This window comes from Ambystoma mexicanum, chromosome 9, assembly GCF_040938575.1.
Source record: "Ambystoma mexicanum isolate Mex_15411 chromosome 9, UKY_AmexF1_1, whole genome shotgun sequence".
NCBI classification, from domain to species: domain Eukaryota; kingdom Metazoa; phylum Chordata; class Amphibia; order Caudata; family Ambystomatidae; genus Ambystoma; species Ambystoma mexicanum.
This window is the reverse complement of record NC_090931.1, coordinates 532,645,926-532,668,045: the sequence shown is the minus strand read 5'-3', so window position 1 is coordinate 532,668,045 and position 22,120 is coordinate 532,645,926. Positions and strand designations below refer to the sequence as shown.

Genomic DNA, 22,120 nt, shown 5'->3' with positions numbered 1-22,120 from the left:
AGGGTTTTGAACGTAATCCTCGCAGCCACTGGGAGCCAGTGAAGAGATTTCAGTCCTTGTGAAATACGGTCCCTGGGCTTGAGGCCAAGAACAAGTCTCACAGTCCTGTTCTGGATGAGTTGCACAGGGCGGAGAGTAGAAGCAGGCAGATTTAGATAGAGGCTGTTACAGTAGTCCAGTTTAGAGAGAACCAGGGCTCTGGAGACAGTGAGCTTCTGGGGGAAGGAGAGGAAAGGAAGAATACCTCTAAGGAGGTGCAGCTGATAGTGTGACTTCTTAGAGACATCAGAAATGTGAGGAGAGAAGAAGAGTGTGGAGTCGAAGATGACACCGAGGTTTTTTGCCTTGCAGGTAGAAGAAGGAAGAGGGCCTAGAGAGGCCGCCCAGAGAGATGCAGGAAAGGAGGGAGTGGGTGTGCCGATGAGTAGAATCTGTGTTACTGGCGTTAAGGCAGAGGTCATTGGTGGCAGCAATGTTGCAAGCCCTGCCAAGCACCCATAGAAGAGATTGGGCAGGGCAACCTAATCATAACGTTTCAGTGAATGTCAAAGGTTTTTTATAAATGAATAGGTTTCATGCTGTTCCTGCACTGTATATATATATATAAGTTAATAAAAAGTCCTCTTTTAACGTATATGAAAGAACTATACATTTTCTTCAACAAACATATTTTTATGAAGCACATGTTGGGGTTCCAATTTATGACTGAATTGTCTGGGCCATGAGGTTCATCCATGCCCCTCGCCCCTCCAATCCACCCACAGTAGCCACCTGACCTGGCTGGAGGCCTGGCTAAATGTCCACTATACCTCCATAATAGGACCGTGGGGCACTGTCCATGGCACAAAGGTATGGCCAGTAGCTGCAATCCCCGGGGCATGGGCGTCGGCCATGTTGTAGCCAAGCAACCCACAGTAGACATTGGACCTGACCTGGAAGCCTGGCTCAATGGTGCCTATACTCCCATAATGAGACTATGGGCCGCTGTTACTGGCTTGAAGCCATGGCCAGTGGCTGCACTGACTGGGGCATGAATTTCTTCCATGCGGTCGGCCGCCTCAAGCAACCTAGAGTAGACACGGGCTGACCCCATAGCCGGTCCCTGGTGGCCATTGAGAAAAAAATGCTGGACGGAGTAACACCAGCTTTGTGAAACAATACTTTGCTGGAAAACATCTTGAAGTAAGGGCACCTCAGGGAAGTATTTCATTAATGGGTGCCTCTCAGTCACCCGATAGACCCAGCATTACCCGGTAGCCCTATGCTAGCAGAATCACAGAAAAACGTTGTATACAAATTCTATTGCACAGCCCCTGATGGCTTACTTGCAATGTGCCATTTTTCACACCTCTGTTAGTCCTTAACTGTCAGTCACACAGTTCCAAAATGGGCTCCCAAATTTTGTTCACATTTCCTTCCTTATCCTACACCCTACAGGCTGATCCCTCCAGACTGGTGAGCGCTGACATTTCCGTCTCAGAAACAGAAGTTATTTTACCAGCAAGTTTCTGTGTGATAATATGGTTGTACACGAATTGTTCGTTTTACAATTGTTCGAATTACAATTGACCTTTTCACAATTGACCGAATTATGAAGGTCAATTGTAACATATATGCGAGGGAAACCCCCCGCAACCCACCACCCAACACAAAACCCCCCAAAAACCCCATATATCCATATATATATATATATATATATATATATATATATAAAACCAAAGCGAGATTATATATATTGAATTGTGAAAAGGTCAATTGTGACCCTTTAAAATCGGTCAATTGTTCATTCGAACAATTGTAAACGAACAATTTGGGTAATACCGATAATATGGCCCTTTTTGATCCACACTGTGACTTTCTTTGCACGTTTTGTGGAAGGAGACAGCATATTCTAATTGACTTAACCCATGATCACTTGAACAATAATCCAGCATTTTAAGGTCAAGAGCAGTAACTGCCCTGCACGATTGATGAAATCCTGTACATTATTCATGGTGTATAAAGAGGACTTGGAATTCCATTTACATTTAAGTGTCTTACACAACTATTTAAGAAGTGCACCACTTGTTGACATTATTTGTATATATCACGATTTACCAAGCATAGATTACCATAAACAGATTCAGAGACTTTTGGGGAAAATAAAATAAAGGTGATAGCAACTGTATAATACAATACCAAAGCGATACAAATATAACATTACAAAAGGCATGCAAACAATCTATATAAAAAAAGCCAAATAGGAAGTGAGAGCATGTTGCAATTACTGACATACATCAAATGAGCGATTCAGTATAAGCTTTAGCCCAAGAATATGCAGGGAAATTACAGTCAAATGTAACCACCAATGAAGCTACCTTGATATGTAAAAACAGAGCAGACTATCCTGAACACATCGAAGCAATTAGTTCACACACATAAAGGGGACAAGTTGACCCTCACAAACACCTTAATATCCTTAATTGATGCAGCATCATAGATCTATGGGAAAATCCTGTTGAAAAGGTTGGAGGTCTGGATGTTGCAAAACAATGTGCACTCAGATATACTGGCAGGTTTTAGACTGGGCATCGGCCCGGTAGAACAAGCATTTAGGCTATCCCTACTTCAAGATAAATATGTGAGACTCAGAATCCAAAAGCTTTTTTTGGTATTTATCGACCTGTGAGCAGCGGTTGATTCAATTCGTAGAACAAGGTTATGGATGTATTTGTTTCAATTGGGGGTGCCAGGTAACCTTTTAGTGGGAAGAAAATCGGAATCCTCCTGTATGCTAATGATACAGTTTTGATCAGTAAAACGAGAGTGGGTTTCCAGAAGGCATCAATCCTGTTTGACTGAATATCAGCAAGGCTCAGCCTTAAAATGAATTTCACCAAAACCAAGGATGTGCTTTGGTCAGAGCAGTGTGGGAAGCCCTTTCCCCCAATTCCCTTAAGTCAGGTGTGCTTGAAAGAGTTACATTTTATCATTATCTGGGGGTTCGTTTTGACGAAAGGGCACTATGGGGGAAGCAGGTTGAAAGGTCTTTACTTAACTATTCAAGGCAAGGGGGGGCAGTGCGAAACTTTATGCACTATTATGGTGGGAATGTAGTAGCTCAAGCATTGGAGGTCCTAAGAGCATGCACAAATTCATCCACTTTGTATGGCACAGAGATTTGTGGTCACTCTGACTTCAGTAGTATGGAGCAGAGGGAAATGGCCATACTGAAGGATCTCTTTTCTCTCCCAAGAAGTACACCATCCCTTCCTCTAAGATCAGAGCTGGGGCTGGATGGCCTCGTCTTTGAAGTTAAGTTAGGCCCCTTACTGTATTGTTTAAAGCTTTGTAAATCACCACTCCTTGGAACTTATAAAAAAAGCTCTCTTTGATGTGCTCACGCAAGAAGGGACTAGAGCTCTCCCTTGGGTTAACTATGTGCACAATTTAAATGGGAAACTTGGTCTTCCTTCTATGTTCACCCCTGAACCCTGAGAATATGTGGTAACGAAAGATTGTATTAAACAGAGTTATAAAGATCAGTATTAGAAGGTTAACATTTTAGAGATTGTCCTAGTAGTTATAAAAGGGAATTGCATCATGCTAAAATAGTCATTCAGTTTAGAAACATATGTATCTTGTATTGGTGATAAGGTAGCTAGAACATTGTTTTCAAAGGGATGTTAGGGATACTTCTGTTGGCCACAGTAGAAAGCTCCTGGGGCAGAGGTGATTGGCCTACATGTAGGATCTGCGGGAAAGGAGCCGAAGATCTTACACACTTCTTGTTTATGTGTCCGCATACAGCAACCTCCGCTGTAAGTGGTTTCTCCCAACCTATAAAAGTATAACCTGAGAAGTACTAAGGAGACTTTGGAATTCTTTTTGTGCACCAAAAATAGTGCCGTGATCCAAACCCAATCGCACTTCAAAAACATGCTTGCCATTTGATAAAGAAACTTACTCTGTAACTGGTTTATGTCTGATCTGCCCTCTTTTAAATATATTGGATTGTTTGTAATTGTATCATGTATTTTAATTGTTACTGTTGTGTTTGTTTTGTGATATTTGTGCTTTTATGGCCTTGGTGCTGAAATAAAGAAAATGACTACAGATATTTTAGGGCCAATCGGAATGAAGGGACAATATGGGACAGGTGATCCCTCACCATTGACTATGCTGGCTAGGGAAGACAGGAGTAGTGGGCCAAAGCATCTGGAGAGCCAAAGGTTGCAGACCCTTAGGGTAGAGAGACAGGAAGAAAGTGTTAGACTTTGGGGAAATAAATGGAAAAAACTAAATGATTCAGGAAAAACGCTTTGAATGGATTATACCTCATGCAGAAAAAGTACCTAGTTAGAAGACTTCAGGTTATCGCTAGAAAAAAACAATACCATCAAATACCAGATTTTCAGAAAAGCAGAAAGCAACACAAATGATATCCAAGAACTCAGTTCTGTTATATCTGTGTTTCTTTTGAATATAATCAAACTACAAGTCAGGTACATGTTTTGTGTGGTTCCTCTCACACATTTCGGTTTCTCATTTTAGGCTCCCTTTCAGATTTCTTCAGAATCTGAAATGATTTCTAGCTCCTCCTAAAACACATCTCAAATTTGAAATTAGGTGAAGCATTCCATCAAGCACGTAGGTAGGGTTAACTCACTCAGTCATCAATTAAAACATTTCCAAAGATGGATACCACATCCCTGCTATTTTCACCATAAATAATTTGAAGAGGTTGCCAATATATACATATTTCAGGTATTGCATTAATGAGCCCGACATTGGGAGCACATTCTTCTAAAATACGAAACCAAGGGTCCAGATCATGAACAAAACATGCAAATCACCATCTTGAGGAGCGCTTCAACTTCAGTCGATTAGCAAATGATTGTTACAATTGCCCATCCTGTCTGTACCTCCTTTGAATGACAGAATATATTCCCATATAGTTTGCAATAAATTGTTTAAAAATACCAATCTTTCATTCATTACAAAATTGTTAATCCTTGATGACTTTTATTGACTGTGTTATTTGTCTAAACACCAACATTCTAGTTCTGCATACATGTGGGTGAACAAGTAGAGAAGCCACGGTCCCTACACGTATCATGGACAAGACTGCATGCCAATACACCTCTTTTCTTTGGTATGAATCGGACACACCCACACTTTATGTACAATTAGCACCTTACATTAATCTTCTCTTGTCTCTTATTGTGGCGCTACAACCACAAACAGCATTCTAGCCTTGACTTTCGACATCTTCCTCCACCCTGATGCATCCCACGTTCTCCCATCAGCCACTCACCCACATAACTCCCTCCTGGTACAGCATCTGTAGAGGAGGACTTAGCCAGGTGTATTATCCTGGATAAGATCATGGCATGTATGTGCAAATGTTGCATGTTGACCTTGAAAATATATTTCAATAAAATAAATAAATAAATAAAAATATATAATCTTGGAGACAAATAAACAAATGGAAATAATTAATTGAACTATTGAATGCCACTAATAGGAGTATCAAAAAAGCAAGCCTTCATAAATAATATGTTATTAGTTAATCCCTTAGTAATACTTCTGGTTTTCCCAGTGACCTCCTCTTTATCTACCGTTTCCGAAATGTATGCATGCTTGCCCATGTATGGCATCAACACAAATATACAATAATCCCTCACAGCAGTATATGATGTATCTGTTTCAAAGTTCACCAGCTGAAGAGGGGAATCTGATTGGGTTGCATGTTTGTATTAAATGAACCATTTGTTTTGAGAAAAGAAAGAGTTCGAAGCGACAGGACTGACCATTTTTAATGAAGGATCTTAACATGTTCAGTAAGGACACTACGGAAGCCACCCATGGGCCCTTGAAAGAAGCATGGAGTAAAACTAATCCGCTCGAGGAACTGGCAATTCCACTAAAGAATTTGGACAGGTTTATTAGAGCTATTGCTACAATCAAATTCTGGACCTTTAAAAATGATACCCATGATTATAAAACTGACCTGCATTGTTTGTATTATGTATGAGTCATGTATTTACCAGAGAGGCTGGTAGCTGGTGAACTGGACACAGACCCCAGCTCTGCTTAATCAACTGCAAGTAATATTGGAGGGAAGACACACGCGTCAATATTATTGCTATTTCCCTTAAATAGAAATGCAGAAAGAAGAAACCAGGGAAGGTTTAGATAAATGCACAGGAAGGCAACACGTTTGGTGTGTGAAGAGGGGCAAGTGGCATATAAAGAATTATATAGAGAGTACTACCCACAACTCATTCAAAGACAAAAGAGGGATTAGTATGTCAAGTCGAGCAAGTATCTATGGGATTTCTACAGTGAATCTAGCTGGCTACGAATAGAGCTCTGCACAATAAGTGGGTAGGTATAGGATTAGGGGAAATCAAATACGAGCTAAACCGGGGTCGGGGTCCCTCAGTGATTCATTGTCTGTGTGTGATGGTGTGTTCTTTCAGGAGTAGAGACTTCAGTTCCCGTCTGAAGTGCGTGATAGAAGGGGTCAGCCTGATCGATGAAGGTTATTTATTCCACAGTCCTGGTTCATAGCAGGAGATGTCCTGCTTTTGCTTTCTTGTGCTTCTTGGCTTCTAGCCCTGAGATATTGTTACTTCTAATGGTGCATTGGCTGCCCATGATGTCGAGTTATATTTAGCCAGGTGTTGGGGTGCAGTGGTCATCATAGCCGTGTAGGTGATACAGGCTGATTTAAAATGATGCGGGCCTGGAAGTGTACCCAGTACAATGCTTGCTGGTGGGGTTAAGGCAGCCAAATCCCTTCTGAGGAGGGTGTACTTTGGCATGTAGACTGCTTTCAGGGCTGCAGAGATGAAGGCTGCAGCCTCTCTGAGGAGGGCTTTACATTTAGGAGAGGCCTAAGTCTTTGGCTACAGCTCTGAAATCAGGAGGTGGGATGAAGCTTTTCTTTCTGTTCTGCATATGAGTGATAGCTGGTTCCAGCTTATCTGCATTTCTTGTGATTGTTAGTCTTGAATGTCTGGTCACAGTCAAGGGTGAATCTCAGTGATGTTGTTTAGGGTATTAGTTGGGGTAAGAAACCTTTTCACCTCATGTATGTCAGACACTTCTGGATAAGAGCTTGTTAAGTGGTATGTCCCAGTGTAATGACTATTTATATTGATTTGTGTGACTTGATAAGCCAAAGATAGTGTCTAAATCAATTGATGCCGTAAAACAGAGTTGTTCTTCAGGTGGAGCTGTCTGCCATCTGTGCATTGGCGCATCTGCAATGATGAGGCCAGAAAGGAGTATTCCCAGTGGCTCCAAATGTAGGTTGAGAGAATGGATATTTGCAGGGCTCCTGGTAGTGCCACCACCACCAGAACCATGCCCACCAACTGAGGCAACCTACAACCATCACCAGAGGCATCATCAGAGCAGCAACCACAGCCACAACCAGGATGAATGCTGTGCCACAGCGAATCTCTGCTAGGCCCCATCACGCCCCCTACTGCCTATCATCTCCACTGTCATCACTACAGGGGAAGGGGCACAGCTTGGTAAAGGGTGTTGGGGGCGTGGAATCTGGTGCCTATCACATTTTCTGGCATAGAGGTGATACCAGTGTGACAAGTCATCTAACAGTGATCACTAAGTGTGCAAATATGCAAACACTGTTTTTCATAAAATATTAGCAGAAGTGAAGATAATATATTACATGTTGTAGTGCAAGAGTTCCGAGCTAACAGGACAAGCAACTCAACCATCAGACGAAAAGTGGATATCTGTCCTTACTGGCTAGAAAGCACTACATTGAAGATAGTACATGTATAATATATGACACGGTTAATGTTAAGCACTTAATGGACTGCTAAACTTAGGCGCGGTTGGGGCAACAAAAGCTTACTCAGAATAAATACAACACTTATTTTCCAAATATAGATTCTGTAAAAATAGATGCAGTAAATATGCACTCCACAAATTACACCATTTTTCATAGACTTTCTGAGTGGCTGCTTACGAAACGAAAACAAGCTCAGGTGGATAGCTCAGGAGTAACGCGAGATGATGCAGAGCAACGCAGGTTCGAATCCTGAGTCTGCGCTTAGAAACCTCTGGGTATTACTCACGTTAAAATTAACTAATTATAAATATATTATTTCTTGTTTCAACCATTAACTATCTTCTACAATCTTTTGAGCACATGAGTATTTCCAAAGTGAAGGATGAAAAGGAGGGGCTGGACAGTACTAGCTATTGGTACCCCTCCTGTGCTTTATCTGTCTGTGAGAAAAACAGTGAGAAATTCGTGTGATGCAAAATGAAGTGGGGAGAGGGATCAATGGAGTCGTGACCTTACTATTAAGGTTTGCACTTCAAAAAAACTCTGTGTACTAGAAACAGTGTTCCAACAGTTAGGTGGCTCCAATATGGACTTAAGTGTGGCCCCTAAATATGCAAATCTGCTTACATTTGATGTTGAGATTATCTGTGTTTTACCAAATGAACAATAAAAATGTCATTTGAAGATATTAAGCAAATATTGTATTAATACTTCATAATTTGTCACAGAAACTTTTTTTTGTGTCAATGTCTTTAGTGAAACTGTTAAATCTAATGTTGAAGTCTTCTGTAAAAGTAAAGGATCAAGAGGTACCTTTTCTAAACATATCAGTATCTATACATTTTAATATTAAGATTTAAATTGCATCAACATATCAAGATAGCACAAACACAGCACACATTGTCTACACTAAAGGCACCCAAAACATTTTACCATAACATCAGTTTATACCACTTAAAAGAGAGTCACCAGGAGAAAGATGAAGAAAGGATATAATGAAAGAGACAATAACAGAGCAACTAAAACCATCGGCATTACTGCTTATGATGAGAGGTGTTGAATTAAGCTCAAGATCAAGTTTAACGAAGTATGCTTGGTAAAGACCAATTTGTTTTTTTTCATAAATACTTTATCACACCAAAGTTGCAATCATAGGAGAATTATTGGGATTTGCTGAGACAAAATCAAGAAATGAAGATTTTTTTTAAAGCCAAATTCCTTGTTTTCATATCGGAGTGGAGTTCATTTGATAGGAATGCTTATCAAACCATGTATTTTCACCAGAACAGATGAACAGAACTTATTACAGATAGAGATACACATCATGGGAAGAGTTCATTGCATTAAAGTAATTGAAGATACGTGCATATATGCTTTAGGATACAACATTTTACTATTCAGGATACAGATTCTAGATAGTCAAATCTACACAGAGTAAGATATATCTATGACAAGCACCAAGAAACACGAATCTATGGCTAGGTAAAGGGATCTACTCGTGCCAAAGACATGAAACCAACAGAAAAGTAAAATCCACAAATGTTGGATGTGCCAAGGTTATAGTTACTGCAAACATTTAGGTAAAAAAAAACTCCAACACACTACAAATTAAACTTTAACTCATACTACTTCACAGAACTCACTTTAACTATACTTAGGTTAGTTTAATAGGAGTTTTTCTTCACCAAATCACCATGCAGCGTGAAAAACCTGAGAGTATTCTCACTCCTCGACCCCTTGGATCCTCTGCACAGGTGGCCAGGGAATCCTGATCCTGGGCGGCGGAGAAGCGAGGGACGATCATCTGGGTGGATGGTCCTTGGCGACTGGCAGTGGGGTGCGTTTGGGCGAGACAAGGTATCCCTCATTCCCTAGCGATGACCAACCAACCCTTTCTGCCCTTCCTCAACTTTTATGTACTGTTGTAAGCCAGCTCCCCTCATGTCTCCACAATTGACACTTGTAAGTAATGGGATGAAGAAGAGGCAACTAAGAGCAATGAAGACTATGCTCTTTTACCACTCTAGTACCAAGAGAAGTAAGATGCCTACTGAGAGCAGTGGAGGTCACGCATGTCCCTTTAATGGGGGTCAGGCAAGGCTGATTGGTCATCCACACCTGCAGCCTGTGAAAGGGCTGCAGGTGTATAAATGGAGCCCAAACCAGTGGCAACGGGAAATGACAGGAGAAGGATCAGGAGGCTGATGTATGCAGCAGAGAACCCTATGGTGTGGCGTGGGAGTTGGTACTCCCTGTAGCAGACTGGGACCAGTGAAGGAGCCATTCTGGAAGGCTGCCCATTTCCTGTATACTGAACATGCTTGTTCCTCTGGGGTGGAGCACCACCCCAGGAGTGTCTGAAGGGCAGGAACTGGAGCCCATACACCAAAGGAAGAAGGCCGTGTACACACGTTTAAAGTGACTGGTGAGTTTTGGGGGATTGAGAAAGCCAGTGCACGTGTGTGTGAACTTGAGCATTTCCTGACCTGAACATTTTGTATTGGAGTGGTCGCGTGCAGTAGGAAATACATTTTTTATGGTCTTCGAACATTGTACTATTCAATTAAAGTGAAACCAATAACTATATTTGTCAATTATTAAAGAAAGAGGAAGACTTTGTATTGGAGTGGTCTCGTGATGGCAAGAAACACGTTATCGAAGTCCTCCGAGCAGTGAACCATTCAACTAAAGTGAAACAAACAACTCTTGAACTATAGATGAAGGGAAAATGAACCCTAAACAAGAGATATCATTGTTGAATGCTGAAGTGAAGTAAAACTTTGCAACCATTACAGAATTAACAACTTGGGAACCCAAAGAGGGGAAAAGACACTTTCATTTCAAGCAAACAATTATATGTTGAACATTTAAATGAATATTCCAAGCTACCCATTATATTGAACAACCCTCACTATGCTGAAATCTAATGTGACTTTACGGATTCCACAAACAAGAGATATTGGAGCCTGATTAGCAGTGGAATTTTCAATTTATATACAAGCTGCAAACTATCTGAACAAATATTCAAATCAATATTAACTGAACTATGGAAACAAAGATATTTTGTATTTTGTTTTGAACTGTGCCACTTGAAATTAGGGAATTAGGGGGGGAACCCTGAGCCCTAAGTAGGAACATTTATTTTCAAGATTGTTTGAACTATGTGACTTGGAACTTGGGAAAGGGCACCCAAGTCCTTATTTGGGGGAAAAGAAACCCAGAGACTTGAATAGGACTATTGCATCCTAACTCTAAGAAAGGGAACTTTGATTTTTGGAACCGTTTTTTACTTGGGGAAGAGAGCTGAAAGGAAGCTGCAAGTTTGGAGAAGCTCAGGACTTTGTGTTAAACTGTTTTCTTTTTAGTTTCTGACATCCCTACACCTTGTAGTTGTGAGGGCAAGTATAGGGTTTGGGCACAGAGAGATTCTTAAGTTGAACTCTTTGACTGAGACTTTCCTTAGTTATGTTTAGGTGGGGAAATTCCACCTTAGCATAGGGCAAGTTAGGCCTTTTTCCATCCTGACATTTAAGTTAATAAAACTGATTGTTTTAAATCTGGAATCCGTTGTCTGTGTCCTTCTTTGTAATGCCTTCACAGCCGTCATTACAGAGGGCACAGGCTTGTCCATGGAGTGGGGTACACTCTGCCCCGGCCACGGGTTATCCAGATCTTAGTCTGGTGGAGAAAAGAAAATGAGCAAGGAGAAAATAACAAGACAGATAATGCATATTAATGTAAGCTACCTAATATTTAAACCAAGTGTTGTGAAGTAGTGGTGTAATGTGAGTTAAGTTTTAAATTGCAATGTGATGGACTTTGTTTAGACTCAGTTTTTGTAGTTTAGTGCTTTGATTCTAGGCAATCCTGTATGTGGCATACATTATATAAATATAATTACACACACACACACACACACACACACACACACACACACAAACACACGTTTATAGATTTTATTTTTGACATTCTGCAGTTGCTCAACACATCTATATGTTTTATTTATATTTTTCTTCATGCGATCATTTTAGTTTTCTTGTTTTTGTTTCTTATGTTCTTTACTATACTAGTGAGAATAGTCTAGTATGTATTGTGGTTATTGTTTATTTGATCTTATTAGTTATATCGGTATGTCTTTTATGAAATGCACTGCCAAAATGCATACACACACACTGGGAACCCATACATGTATGTGTTAAGATAGAAACAAATATATTAGGGAATACATAGCACCCTGATGTGCTCCTCCTTCGGTGCTTTACTGGCTCAGAATCACCAGGAGATTTCCCAGAGTGTGACATGCAGTGGAAGAGGAGTGTGTGGTACAAAGCCGAGAAAGGCTTTGATGGCAGCATTTACGAAGTGTAGCACATACATGTATAATTGACTGGATACATGGGAAGGGGGCCTTTTGTAAACTGATGCAATGAACACAAATAAGTTGTCATTGCTGATTCTGACAAACAGCCTTTGCAATAAAAAGCATAATTGAAAAGATCTATGGTGTGAGAGGTGAATTGAATGTAACCAGCCCTTAACTGAAAAGCTGTGTTGTCCTTATAGTGCATTAAGAGGTGTTGGTCTTCACAATTTTATTTAATGTTTGTGTATGCAGCTATACTATTCTGTGTAGTGGATCACTCAGTTATGCATGAATCATCTACTGTCTCAATGAAGTCCAATATGACAATGTAAAGTGCCCTATGTACACTCAAATACGTTCATTCATTGGACACCAATTCATGTGGGTTTATGTATTTATTAGAAACTTTATTTATTCATAATGTAGAGATTCCATTGGGAAATGATGACAACCACAAACCTCTTCAGACAACTGAGTTTGAAGGTCGTGTAATCGGAAAGAATCTTATTGTTTAAATAGTTATGCTTGCCACAGTTTTAAAGGTTCTTTTCCAGGTTTGAACCAAGAAAAATCTTCCACCTGCTATTAGAACAGCCCTCCTGCCACATGAACTCACATAAGGCATCACCAAGGATCACAAATGAGTATACAGACGGCTGTTTTTTGATAGGTCTCTTACACTGGTAAGTGTCTGTTTTACTGGCGCATCACCCACAACTGCCCATTATAACCTGCAGGATGGAGGTGCAATCTAGTGTTCAGAGTGCACTTGTGCCTTTGGGGCATGTGTGTTTTAATACAGAGCGATCACTTGATCAGCTGTGAATTCCTTGAAAAATCACTAAGACAGCATCCAAATGTTTCACATATAGATCTGGCATGCTTTATATATCCTTTGTCTGGACACTGACAACTTCTCCACATGGAGACCTCCAGATCCAACTCTAAGGTGCCAACGTGCAATCATGATGTCAACAGTAGGTTTGAATCTCAAGCCAACAAAAAAGTAATCAATGTTCATTTGAAAATGTGAGTCAAAATCAGTTGTAGAATCTTGGTTATCATCTCTGGCTTTCAAAGGTTTTTTCTACAATGTTGATCCCACCTGAAAATTGTTAGGTATTAAAATCATAGATTTAAAAGCAATGTATAGAGTTTTTTTTACCTACATTTATTTTATCTAATGTCAATGCACCCTTTTTTATTTTCTTCTTTTCTCCGAAATCATTAGTTCATTATTTCAACAGAAATGTTGATATTTTTACATTTAGTATATCTCATTAGTACAGATAAGTCTATCATTTCTATCTTGATGATATATGTTTCTGTTGTAATTTATGATTTTCTTTTCCTTTTTGAACTGCCTATGGTAAAGGTTACCAAATAATATGCATACAGACATTCCAAACCACAGCAAACTACAGCATGTGGTGGTAAAAAAAAATAGCTTGTTAAGAAAGATTAAAGCATGCATGCCTGGGTCAAAGGTTTAGACTACAGTGCACGCCATCTTTCTTTTCCACTTGGGCTTTCAAAATGGAGTGTTACTCGACAGAATCGAAAATAAAAACATTAAAAAAGCAACCAGTCCTCCTCTTTCTAAGGCCCTAAGGTGCAGAATTGTTTGCATCTTGCTTTACATTTGACTGCCTCATTGTTAGAATTTTGACATAAAATTAAGACCCTTTGGTTAAAACAACGTGCCTAATTTACAAAGTGTTTTTCAATGGGATTGTGCCATTGCAAAAAGCTTTTGTAAATCAGGGCTAATATCTCTATGCTTCATTATTCAATACTCTTACTCTGGTCGCTTGACCCTTCTTTTTGCAGATTTTATATGGATATTTTGCTTGCATTATTTTGAAAATAGGCAAACTTTTGCAGAGCGCTTCCAAGTTTTTTTAAATCTTGATACACATGCTTATTATTTTTTAATGAAAATATATAAATGTTCAATTATCCAGCCAGATGAACATTTTTAAAAAGTGCCTTACTTTGTGATTTTGATAGGACGTCACAGATATGAAAGAAGTCTCTGGAAACACATGTGTGCAGAAGGCCGTATTCTTAGACCCAAATGCGTTGTTTTCATCCGCTTTAACGATGTGCAATCTGGGCTGGTATTTGTGCATCGAATTCAAAATTATCTGTAATAGATAAAACAATACAGCTTTAAACACCTACATAACTTTGTTTTGCAATTTTGTGTACATTTCCTTTTCAGAATAGACTGTTGTTCATTTTATTTCATAGTAAAACTTTCCATTCAGTTACGTTGAGGTTAAACATAAGATCTCAGTGTAGCTGTACTTTGTAAAGGAATGTGGGATGTATTTACCCATGCATCCGAGCCATACCTCAAAACTGTGCAGTACTGACATGGAAAACTCATGATGGCCAGAGCTTCCCAGAAAATGCACAGGGAAATGCATGAAGAATAGGCTGCCACTCATTTTTGCCGATGTTATGGGCACAGAAGGACACTGCCTAAAACCACCATTGGACTACCCACACAGTAGTCTGAAACCATTGGGAATGGCAATGCTGATTGCCAAATGCAACCTAGAATTGTTGGGAATTCATTTTCTTAAATCCCAAAAATGGGTGCAGTACCAGTACTCACCACTATCCAAAAGCCGGCAGTTTAAAACCACCCTGTGTTTCTCTGAAGGCAAGCCAAAGTGCCTATTTCAAACATTGCAATATGTGCAAAATATTCACTGAACACCAGCAGACATTTGGTAGAATGGAGTTTTGTGTGCCTACAAAATCTGGGAAATGAAGAGCCCAGAAAAATGCTTATAACAAGACTGGCTGCGCTGTGGATTTCAGCAGTTTAAGTTGCATTGGACTGAAAGACACTACAAATCTAAATGTTCAAATTGACTGAGTGACCTACTTTTGAGTGTCACATAGGTTGAAATTGTTTAAATGTCATAGTTTTAAACTTAGAATCAGCCTTCTAGCTGCATATGTAAAAAAATGTCTTGACTTAGACTGGGGAACAAAAAGTGACATTTTATCTGAAACCTGGCTTAAGGAACTTGATTTTGCTTGGCAGCTACCCCCACCAGGAGTGAAACTTGAGTCACCACTGTGTTCCCAGGCCAACCTTCCTTTTGCTGCCCACACTAAGGATATGCCATCTATCTGATAATTGAATTACCTGTGCTCTGTAGGAGAGTGAACAAAGCCCTCTTCACTCAGGCAAAGGTTTTTATTACGCAGTCGTAAAATGTAGCTTCCTCTTGGCAGGAGCTGGGAGGGGCACTGCCTGTGAGAGCAAGCTGGCTTGGCAGAACTGGAAAGACCAGTATTTCTACCTTGTGCTGAGAGGAAACCACACCCCTTTGTAGCCAGAATATTGTTTAGAAAAAGATGAATAACTCATAGTACGGACATGTGAAAATTTTATAAATGACACCATAATTCTTGTGATTTTTCTGCCCACATTTTAAGAGGTTTTTCGACCCGGTGGCGTGTTCAGGGGGGTTTTAGCGGAAAAGTGGATATTACTCTAAATGTATGCATGTTAAAAATCTGAAACTTCTTCAGTTAATGTCCATACTCCCTGCACACATATATGTAAAGTTGGGTCAATGTCAGAAATTGAAAAATCAGTTAAAAAGTGAAATATGTGCCATTTCTGAATGCAAGCTCTTAGAAACAGCAGATTTGGACAGAGACATGGCTAAATTCAGCCACACCATGTATATGTAATTTCAAACAACTGTGTAACTCTGAAATATGTCTTTTATTATCAAATATAGAATATGTGCAATCTGACAGAGGAGTGTCCTATCTGCAAGCCATAAAATGACATCCCTCTGACTCACAGTTCATTCCCCAATCAAATGATAAATGGAAGTTTGACCAATTAGAAGCTGAGAGAGAGGTAGGGTCAGTGATGCTAGAACACACCCACATTCTAAACACATAAAAGCAGACAGACAGGACAGATAGAGAACTTCCAAATCCATCTGCAGCGGGACGCTCTGCCGGAAAAATCCATACTTTACCTCCATCAAACCTCCAGAGACCAGACCAGAGAGAAAGCAGTGCTGTACTAAGAGACCAGACCAAATAGAAAGCAGTGCTGTACCCAGAGAGACCCAGACCAGCAGAGAGAGTGACCAGAGCCCAGTCTAAAACCCTGACCAGATCCGTGATGAGGCCCATTTAATTCAAGAATATAGTGTGAGTACCCAGCAGAACTGTGTAGAACCAATCTCTTAGTTTAAATTCATCTAATTCAATCTATTTAACCTAAGTAGAACTGCCTCCTAGCTGTCACCTGTCATTTCTAGTTGCAAGCTGCACTTGTCATTTTGAGCTTTTGAAATTTGCAAACCCAAAAACGACCTTTATTAAATCGCTCATATCTCCGCGACCGTTTGGGCTAGAGACTTGCAGTAACTTTCCTCTGATAGCTTAGAATCGTAGCTTTGAATCGCACCAAGAACCGCATTCCTACCCCTTATAGTTTTACCGCAATCGTGGAACACGCATCCGCGAATTTTACCGCGATTTGCAATTTCTTCACATGTAAAAACTGCTGCTGTTTGCTTTCCATTTGCCAGAAATTCGTTTAACCTGCTAACTATCCCTGCATCATTGCTAGTGTGAGCCTGGACTAATATTAACTAGATACCACTCACCCTGAACCTCTGAAAGGGAATTAAAAGCGTTTCCAGCATATTTCTCATTCATTGCCAGCACATATCAAAGCAATTTGGGCCTGTGATTTCAAAACTCCTATCTGTTTTCGGTTGTCTAAGCTTGCTGGATTGAACTGATTACATTGATTGCATTTCTGAGAACTGTGTGCTTTCCTCCCATTTCCTTGCATTGCATAAAGAGGGGGGGAGTGAATAGCCAGAGAAAAGTGATTACATTGTTTGGGTTGAAATCATATTGAGTATTTTCTGTACTGCATTCATTGAATATTGCATCCACCTGAGCTTACATAAAGCATCCTCTACCACATTATACTTTTGTTCCTATTTACCAGTGTGCTACCTTATCCATTTCTTGTCAACTCCTTATTGATTATAGAGAAGCGTGTTAGTGCCAGATTCTCCGTTATTAATCTTTATCATATCAGATTAAGTGTGCTATTCAATTATTAATTTATTATAAAGTGTGATCTATATATCTCTTGTTTAAATTATCAAATAAACCTTTTAACTTGTAAAACAGAACTACTTCTTGGCTCAGCGGGGTCAGGGGGATTCCAAGAGAGGGGTGTTATATAGGGGTAGTCATCCAGAACGCATGAACTGGACCTAAAGATATATCAATAAGGGTTTTCATTCAGTATTATAGACTAGGCGTTGACTTAGCTGTAGTGTTGAATTGAATCCTCTTACAAAGTGGGGGTGGGCATCCGGGTATGGGCACCCAAGTACAGTACAGTTCAATGGGGAACCCCAGGAGAGTAGGCCCATTAAGGGCATCCTGAAAACCTCTGCCCAGTTAGGTCAGTGGAGGGGGTACCCATCAAATCCTGGCAGCAAGGAGGAATCTGAAGACTCCTCTGAACTGCGCAGGACACAGGAGACCAGGCCCCCACATTCTGCCAGCCATTCCCAGGCTCGCAGAATCCGGGAAAACCTGGAAGAACAGACGGGAACCTCTGGGAGCAGTGCCTCTGAGTCCGAGGAAGAATGGACAAGGGTTACCCGAACCAAAAAGGCCAATAAGGCAAAAAGGGCCTTGCTTAAGGACCCCTTAAAGCAGATTAAGGCGATCAGGAGCGTCATCATGCCTTACCATAAGAACGCTAAGTATTCTGTTTGGGAGCACTTAGAGTTGTTTGAACAAATGATGGAGACTTTCCATTTGAAGGACAGCCAAAGCTGCATTCAATATGTAAAGTGGACCTTCTCCCCGGAATACTCCAGTTTCTTTGCGGGGCTGGAGGACCAAAATCATTTAAGATGGTCCACCTATAAGGCGGCCATCCTGAAACATTTTTCTGTTCACAGAAATCCTCAAGAGGCTCGCAAGGCAGCCTACAATTTGCAATGTGGGGAGGATCAGGCCCCACAAGAATTTGTGCAGGAGTTAAAGCGTGCTTTTGCACAGACCACAAGAAGGGTGCGCACAGATAGTAGAGAGTTTATAAATACGTTTTTCCATGCCTTGCCCAAATATATCATGACCCAGCTCGCGAGGGATTTTCATGAGAAAAGATCTTTAGACTGGGTCATTGAACAGGCTACCCGGATCTATGAGGTGCAGAAGCCCATAGAAAATAAAAGCAATGCCCAGAAAAACCCCAAAGCCAACAGCACCCCTGCTGCTGCCAAGGTGGCAGAGGTAAAGGTCACCCCCGTTTTGGATTTGGAGATGGGGGGGCCTAAAAACCTACCTGCACCTAATAATGCTAGGCCCAGAAGGTCCTCGGGCCAGTCACAGACAGGGAGCCAGGGAGGCAGCCCCACAAATGGGGTCCCTCGCTCTCCTGACTATGTAAGTCCTCGCTACAAAGGTAACAGACCCATCCTGGGTTATGTGTGGACTCCTCCAGCCCAAGGGGGGGGATCCAGACAAGCACCTAACCCAGGGAACTTCCCTCCAAACTTCCCACAGGAGGGCAGAAATTTACCAAACCCTGGGCAGAACTTTTTCCCCAGATATCCACCCGACTTTCAGCCCCAAAACCATCCATCCTTCTTTCCCCAATTCCCTGAGCCCAGACCACTGAATCCGGGAGAGGGGAGGCCAAGGGTGGAGGGGTACCCAAATCTTCCCAACCCGGGGTATTACCAGAGGAGGGACAGCTACCCTTCCCGGGATCAGCCCAGGGGAGAAAACAGGGCCCCGTATCAGCCTGAGCGGGTTTCCCAGTTAGAGCGCCAGGTTCAAAACATGGCGCGGGACCTGGGTCACATACTGAGGGCTCAGCAGAACCCTCAGATGGGCGTGCCGGCGCAGAACGCACCCAACTCTGGACCTGGTGCTCCAGAACAATGACGGGGGCAGCACCCCGATAACTCACCGGTTCCCAGGGAGGAGGCACAAAGGGAAGGGGGGTGTAAAGCCTTGGAGGAAGCTTCCTTCCTCACTTGTAAACAGCCCCTGGAAACCCAGGAACCGGAAACAAAATCTCTTGCCCCTGAAAGTCTGCCTCCTAAGGAGCAGAGGGGGGCAGGAGAAACAAAAGACCCAAACAGACTCAGTTTGAGGAGGAGGTACAGGTCTTCCAATTTGAGGGAGAGGGATCCTCAGAGGATCCTGGGAAAAGGATCTTCTCCTTCAGAGAGGGGGGAACTCCTCCCAAAGAAAAATGGGTCCCTAGGGATGCCAATCCAGACTGGGGAGAGGTGGAGACTGAGCTACCGCCGCCCACCATCTCATCCCAGAACCAACAGCAAGAAAATCCCCTGGTTCAAATTCATCCTGGGGACTGCCTCCAAAAAGGGGGGGGCGGCCCAGAACCGGAGCCAGGGGAACCCACAATGGCTCTGATCTCCAGTTGCCAAATTTTTCTTTCAGATTCCCAAGGCTCTCCCCCGAATTCTGCCCAAATCTCTTCTCTCGCCATGTCCAAGACCAGAAAGTTAGCCCACCAGTTGTCCAAAAATGTGCATTATCTGTGCCCCCTTGAGGAGAAGGAGGGAAGATATTATGCCCCGGTACAAGTACAGGGGCAGGGTACAATCTCGGCACTGGTGGACACTGGATCTCAAGCTACCCTTCTGTCCAGAAGGGCCTTTGATGAACTGAATGCAGGAAGGGGAGAGAATTACCAAATTCCTCTCACCTCTCTTCCGGGACAACTACAGAACTTTGACGGGAAGGAAATTCCCGTTGAGGGGACTGCAGACTTGGACATTAAAATTGGGCGACATAAGTTGAAACACCCGGTCATAGTTGTGACCCCAGAGGGCACCCCTTGTTTACTAGGGAATGACCTCCTGAGAAGGTTGTCACCCCTAATTGATTGCGTAAACAAGGTCCTCTGGACCCAGACTAGCCGACCAATAAAATTAAAACAGAGTGTCAACCATGTTAGTTTAAACGGCACATGCCACATGGTTGAACAAAAATCTGACCAAGTAGAATTTCACTTCCAGAACAACCAGATTCCAGACGTGACAGTAGTAGCAGTAGGACAACAGACTGGTGATGGGGGGGTCCTCTCTATTTCTGAAAATCAACCTTCCTTCCAGTTTAAAGTGGTATTCCACGCTGGAAGGAAACACTCTGAAATTCTATACTAATCCACAATCTGAAACTCCCACTCCTATAGTCCAGAAAGATGTGAAATCAGCTCAAAGCCTGGCTGATATTCAGCAAATTGGAGAGCAGTTGTTCATCCCTGTTCAGTTAAATGATGGGAAGGACTCTGTTCTCGCTCGAGTGTGCGTGAACAATGGTAAGAGCTTCATCAGCGAAGCCATGTTTCGCCAACTCCCAAAAGATCCAGCCATTCCCACCTTCAAACTGATAGACAAATGGGAAATGGACCTGGAAGCACCCAATTCAAAACATCTCCTGCCAAGCAGGTGTATGCTCAAAATCTCCATTGGCAACAAGAGCATAGTCCATAATTGTTGGGTCGTGCGAGACGTCACTGCCGCCTTTTACTTAGGCAGTGACATTCTCAGTCGCTTTGCCATTAGTTTGGACCTAATAAACTTCAAAGCTTGGTCCCGATTAGCGGATAATCCCATGGGCTTTGATGATCCAGAAAAAGCATTTAGGTCAGCTCAATTGCTACCTTATGCAGTTGAAATTCAGGTTAAAGAGGAAGTCACCATCCCAGAAAGGACCAGACAATTCTCCCTGGAAGTGAAAGTTAAAAGGGGACAAGAGTTGAAAAACCCTGATTCTTACATACATCTAAATGCTTCTCTCCAACAGCAAGGGTTGGGGGTAAACCCAACTCCATTAGTCAACATAGAACATGACACCATTCCAATAGAGGTGGATAACAGCGACTTAAAGAGTATTACTCTAGCCGCAGGCACCATTATTGGAATGGCGGTTGATGACCAACATTTCTCCATTGATCTTGTAAATGAACTGTTAGGACCAATCCCCAAGGACTGTTTTGACAGTGACAGTGATGACAATACAACACCAGACAGGATTTCTACCCGGCATGGGGGGAACTTCCTGGTGTACACTTCCTGCCCCTATGGTAAGGAAGATGTGACTTGTGACTTCAGGAGGGATGAGGTGATTTTCCAAGTCCATGAGGGCTGCCTTTCCCACCTGAAGCCTCCGGTCCAAATCAGCACTCTGACCAGGGACTGCTCCACCCAGCTGGAGGAGGCCGCGGAGATAGCCAAACCAGAAGTCTTTCCAGGCTTCAGGCAGATGGTGGAAGAGAGAGTCAACCTAGCTGATGCCTGTGTGACTCTGGAACAGAAGCAAAAGTTGAAACAAGTTTTCTTGGATTTCCAAGATCTCTTTGCGGTAGACTCATATGACTGTGGTCGCACTGACATCCACACAACAACAATCCCCACGGACCCTGGCATGACTCCTGTATTTGTGAAGCAATATCGTTTGCCTCTCGCATCAATGGAGTCCCTTACTGAAATAATTAAGAACCTTGAGTCCCGGGGAATAATCCGTCCAGTCCACAGCACCTTCAATAATCCGGTGCTGGGAATATTGAAGCCAAACGGCCAGTGGAGACTCTGTGCCGACCTCAGGGAGCTCAACAAACGGGTCCATACTTCCCGATGGCCTCTGCCCTACATTGACCAAGGGCTGGCCCAGATCCAGGGGTCACAGGTATTCACTGCAATAGACCTGACCAATGGATACTGGACTGTGCCTGTCAGTAGGGAGGACCAATACAAGCTGGCTTTTACCTTTGGGGGCCAGCAGTACACCTGGACCCGGACTCCCTTCGGATACCTCAACTCCGGCAATGAATTCAACATTTTTCTACACAAGGCCATGCCCGACTTGGGTGCAAGGGGTAA

General features: G+C 42.1%; 1 protein-coding gene across 2 annotated transcripts in view; it reads right to left on the bottom strand.

Annotated features, from left to right (window-relative positions):
- TBX4 (T-box transcription factor 4) overlaps positions 1-22,120 on the bottom strand; it is a 613,533-nt gene that overhangs the window by 53,493 nt on the left and 537,920 nt on the right. For both annotated transcript variants that reach the window (XM_069615083.1, XM_069615082.1), the window contains exon 6: positions 14,168-14,320. In XM_069615083.1, the coding sequence (XP_069471184.1) occupies positions 14,168-14,320 (153 nt within the window). The remainder of the gene's footprint in view (positions 1-14,167; positions 14,321-22,120) is intronic.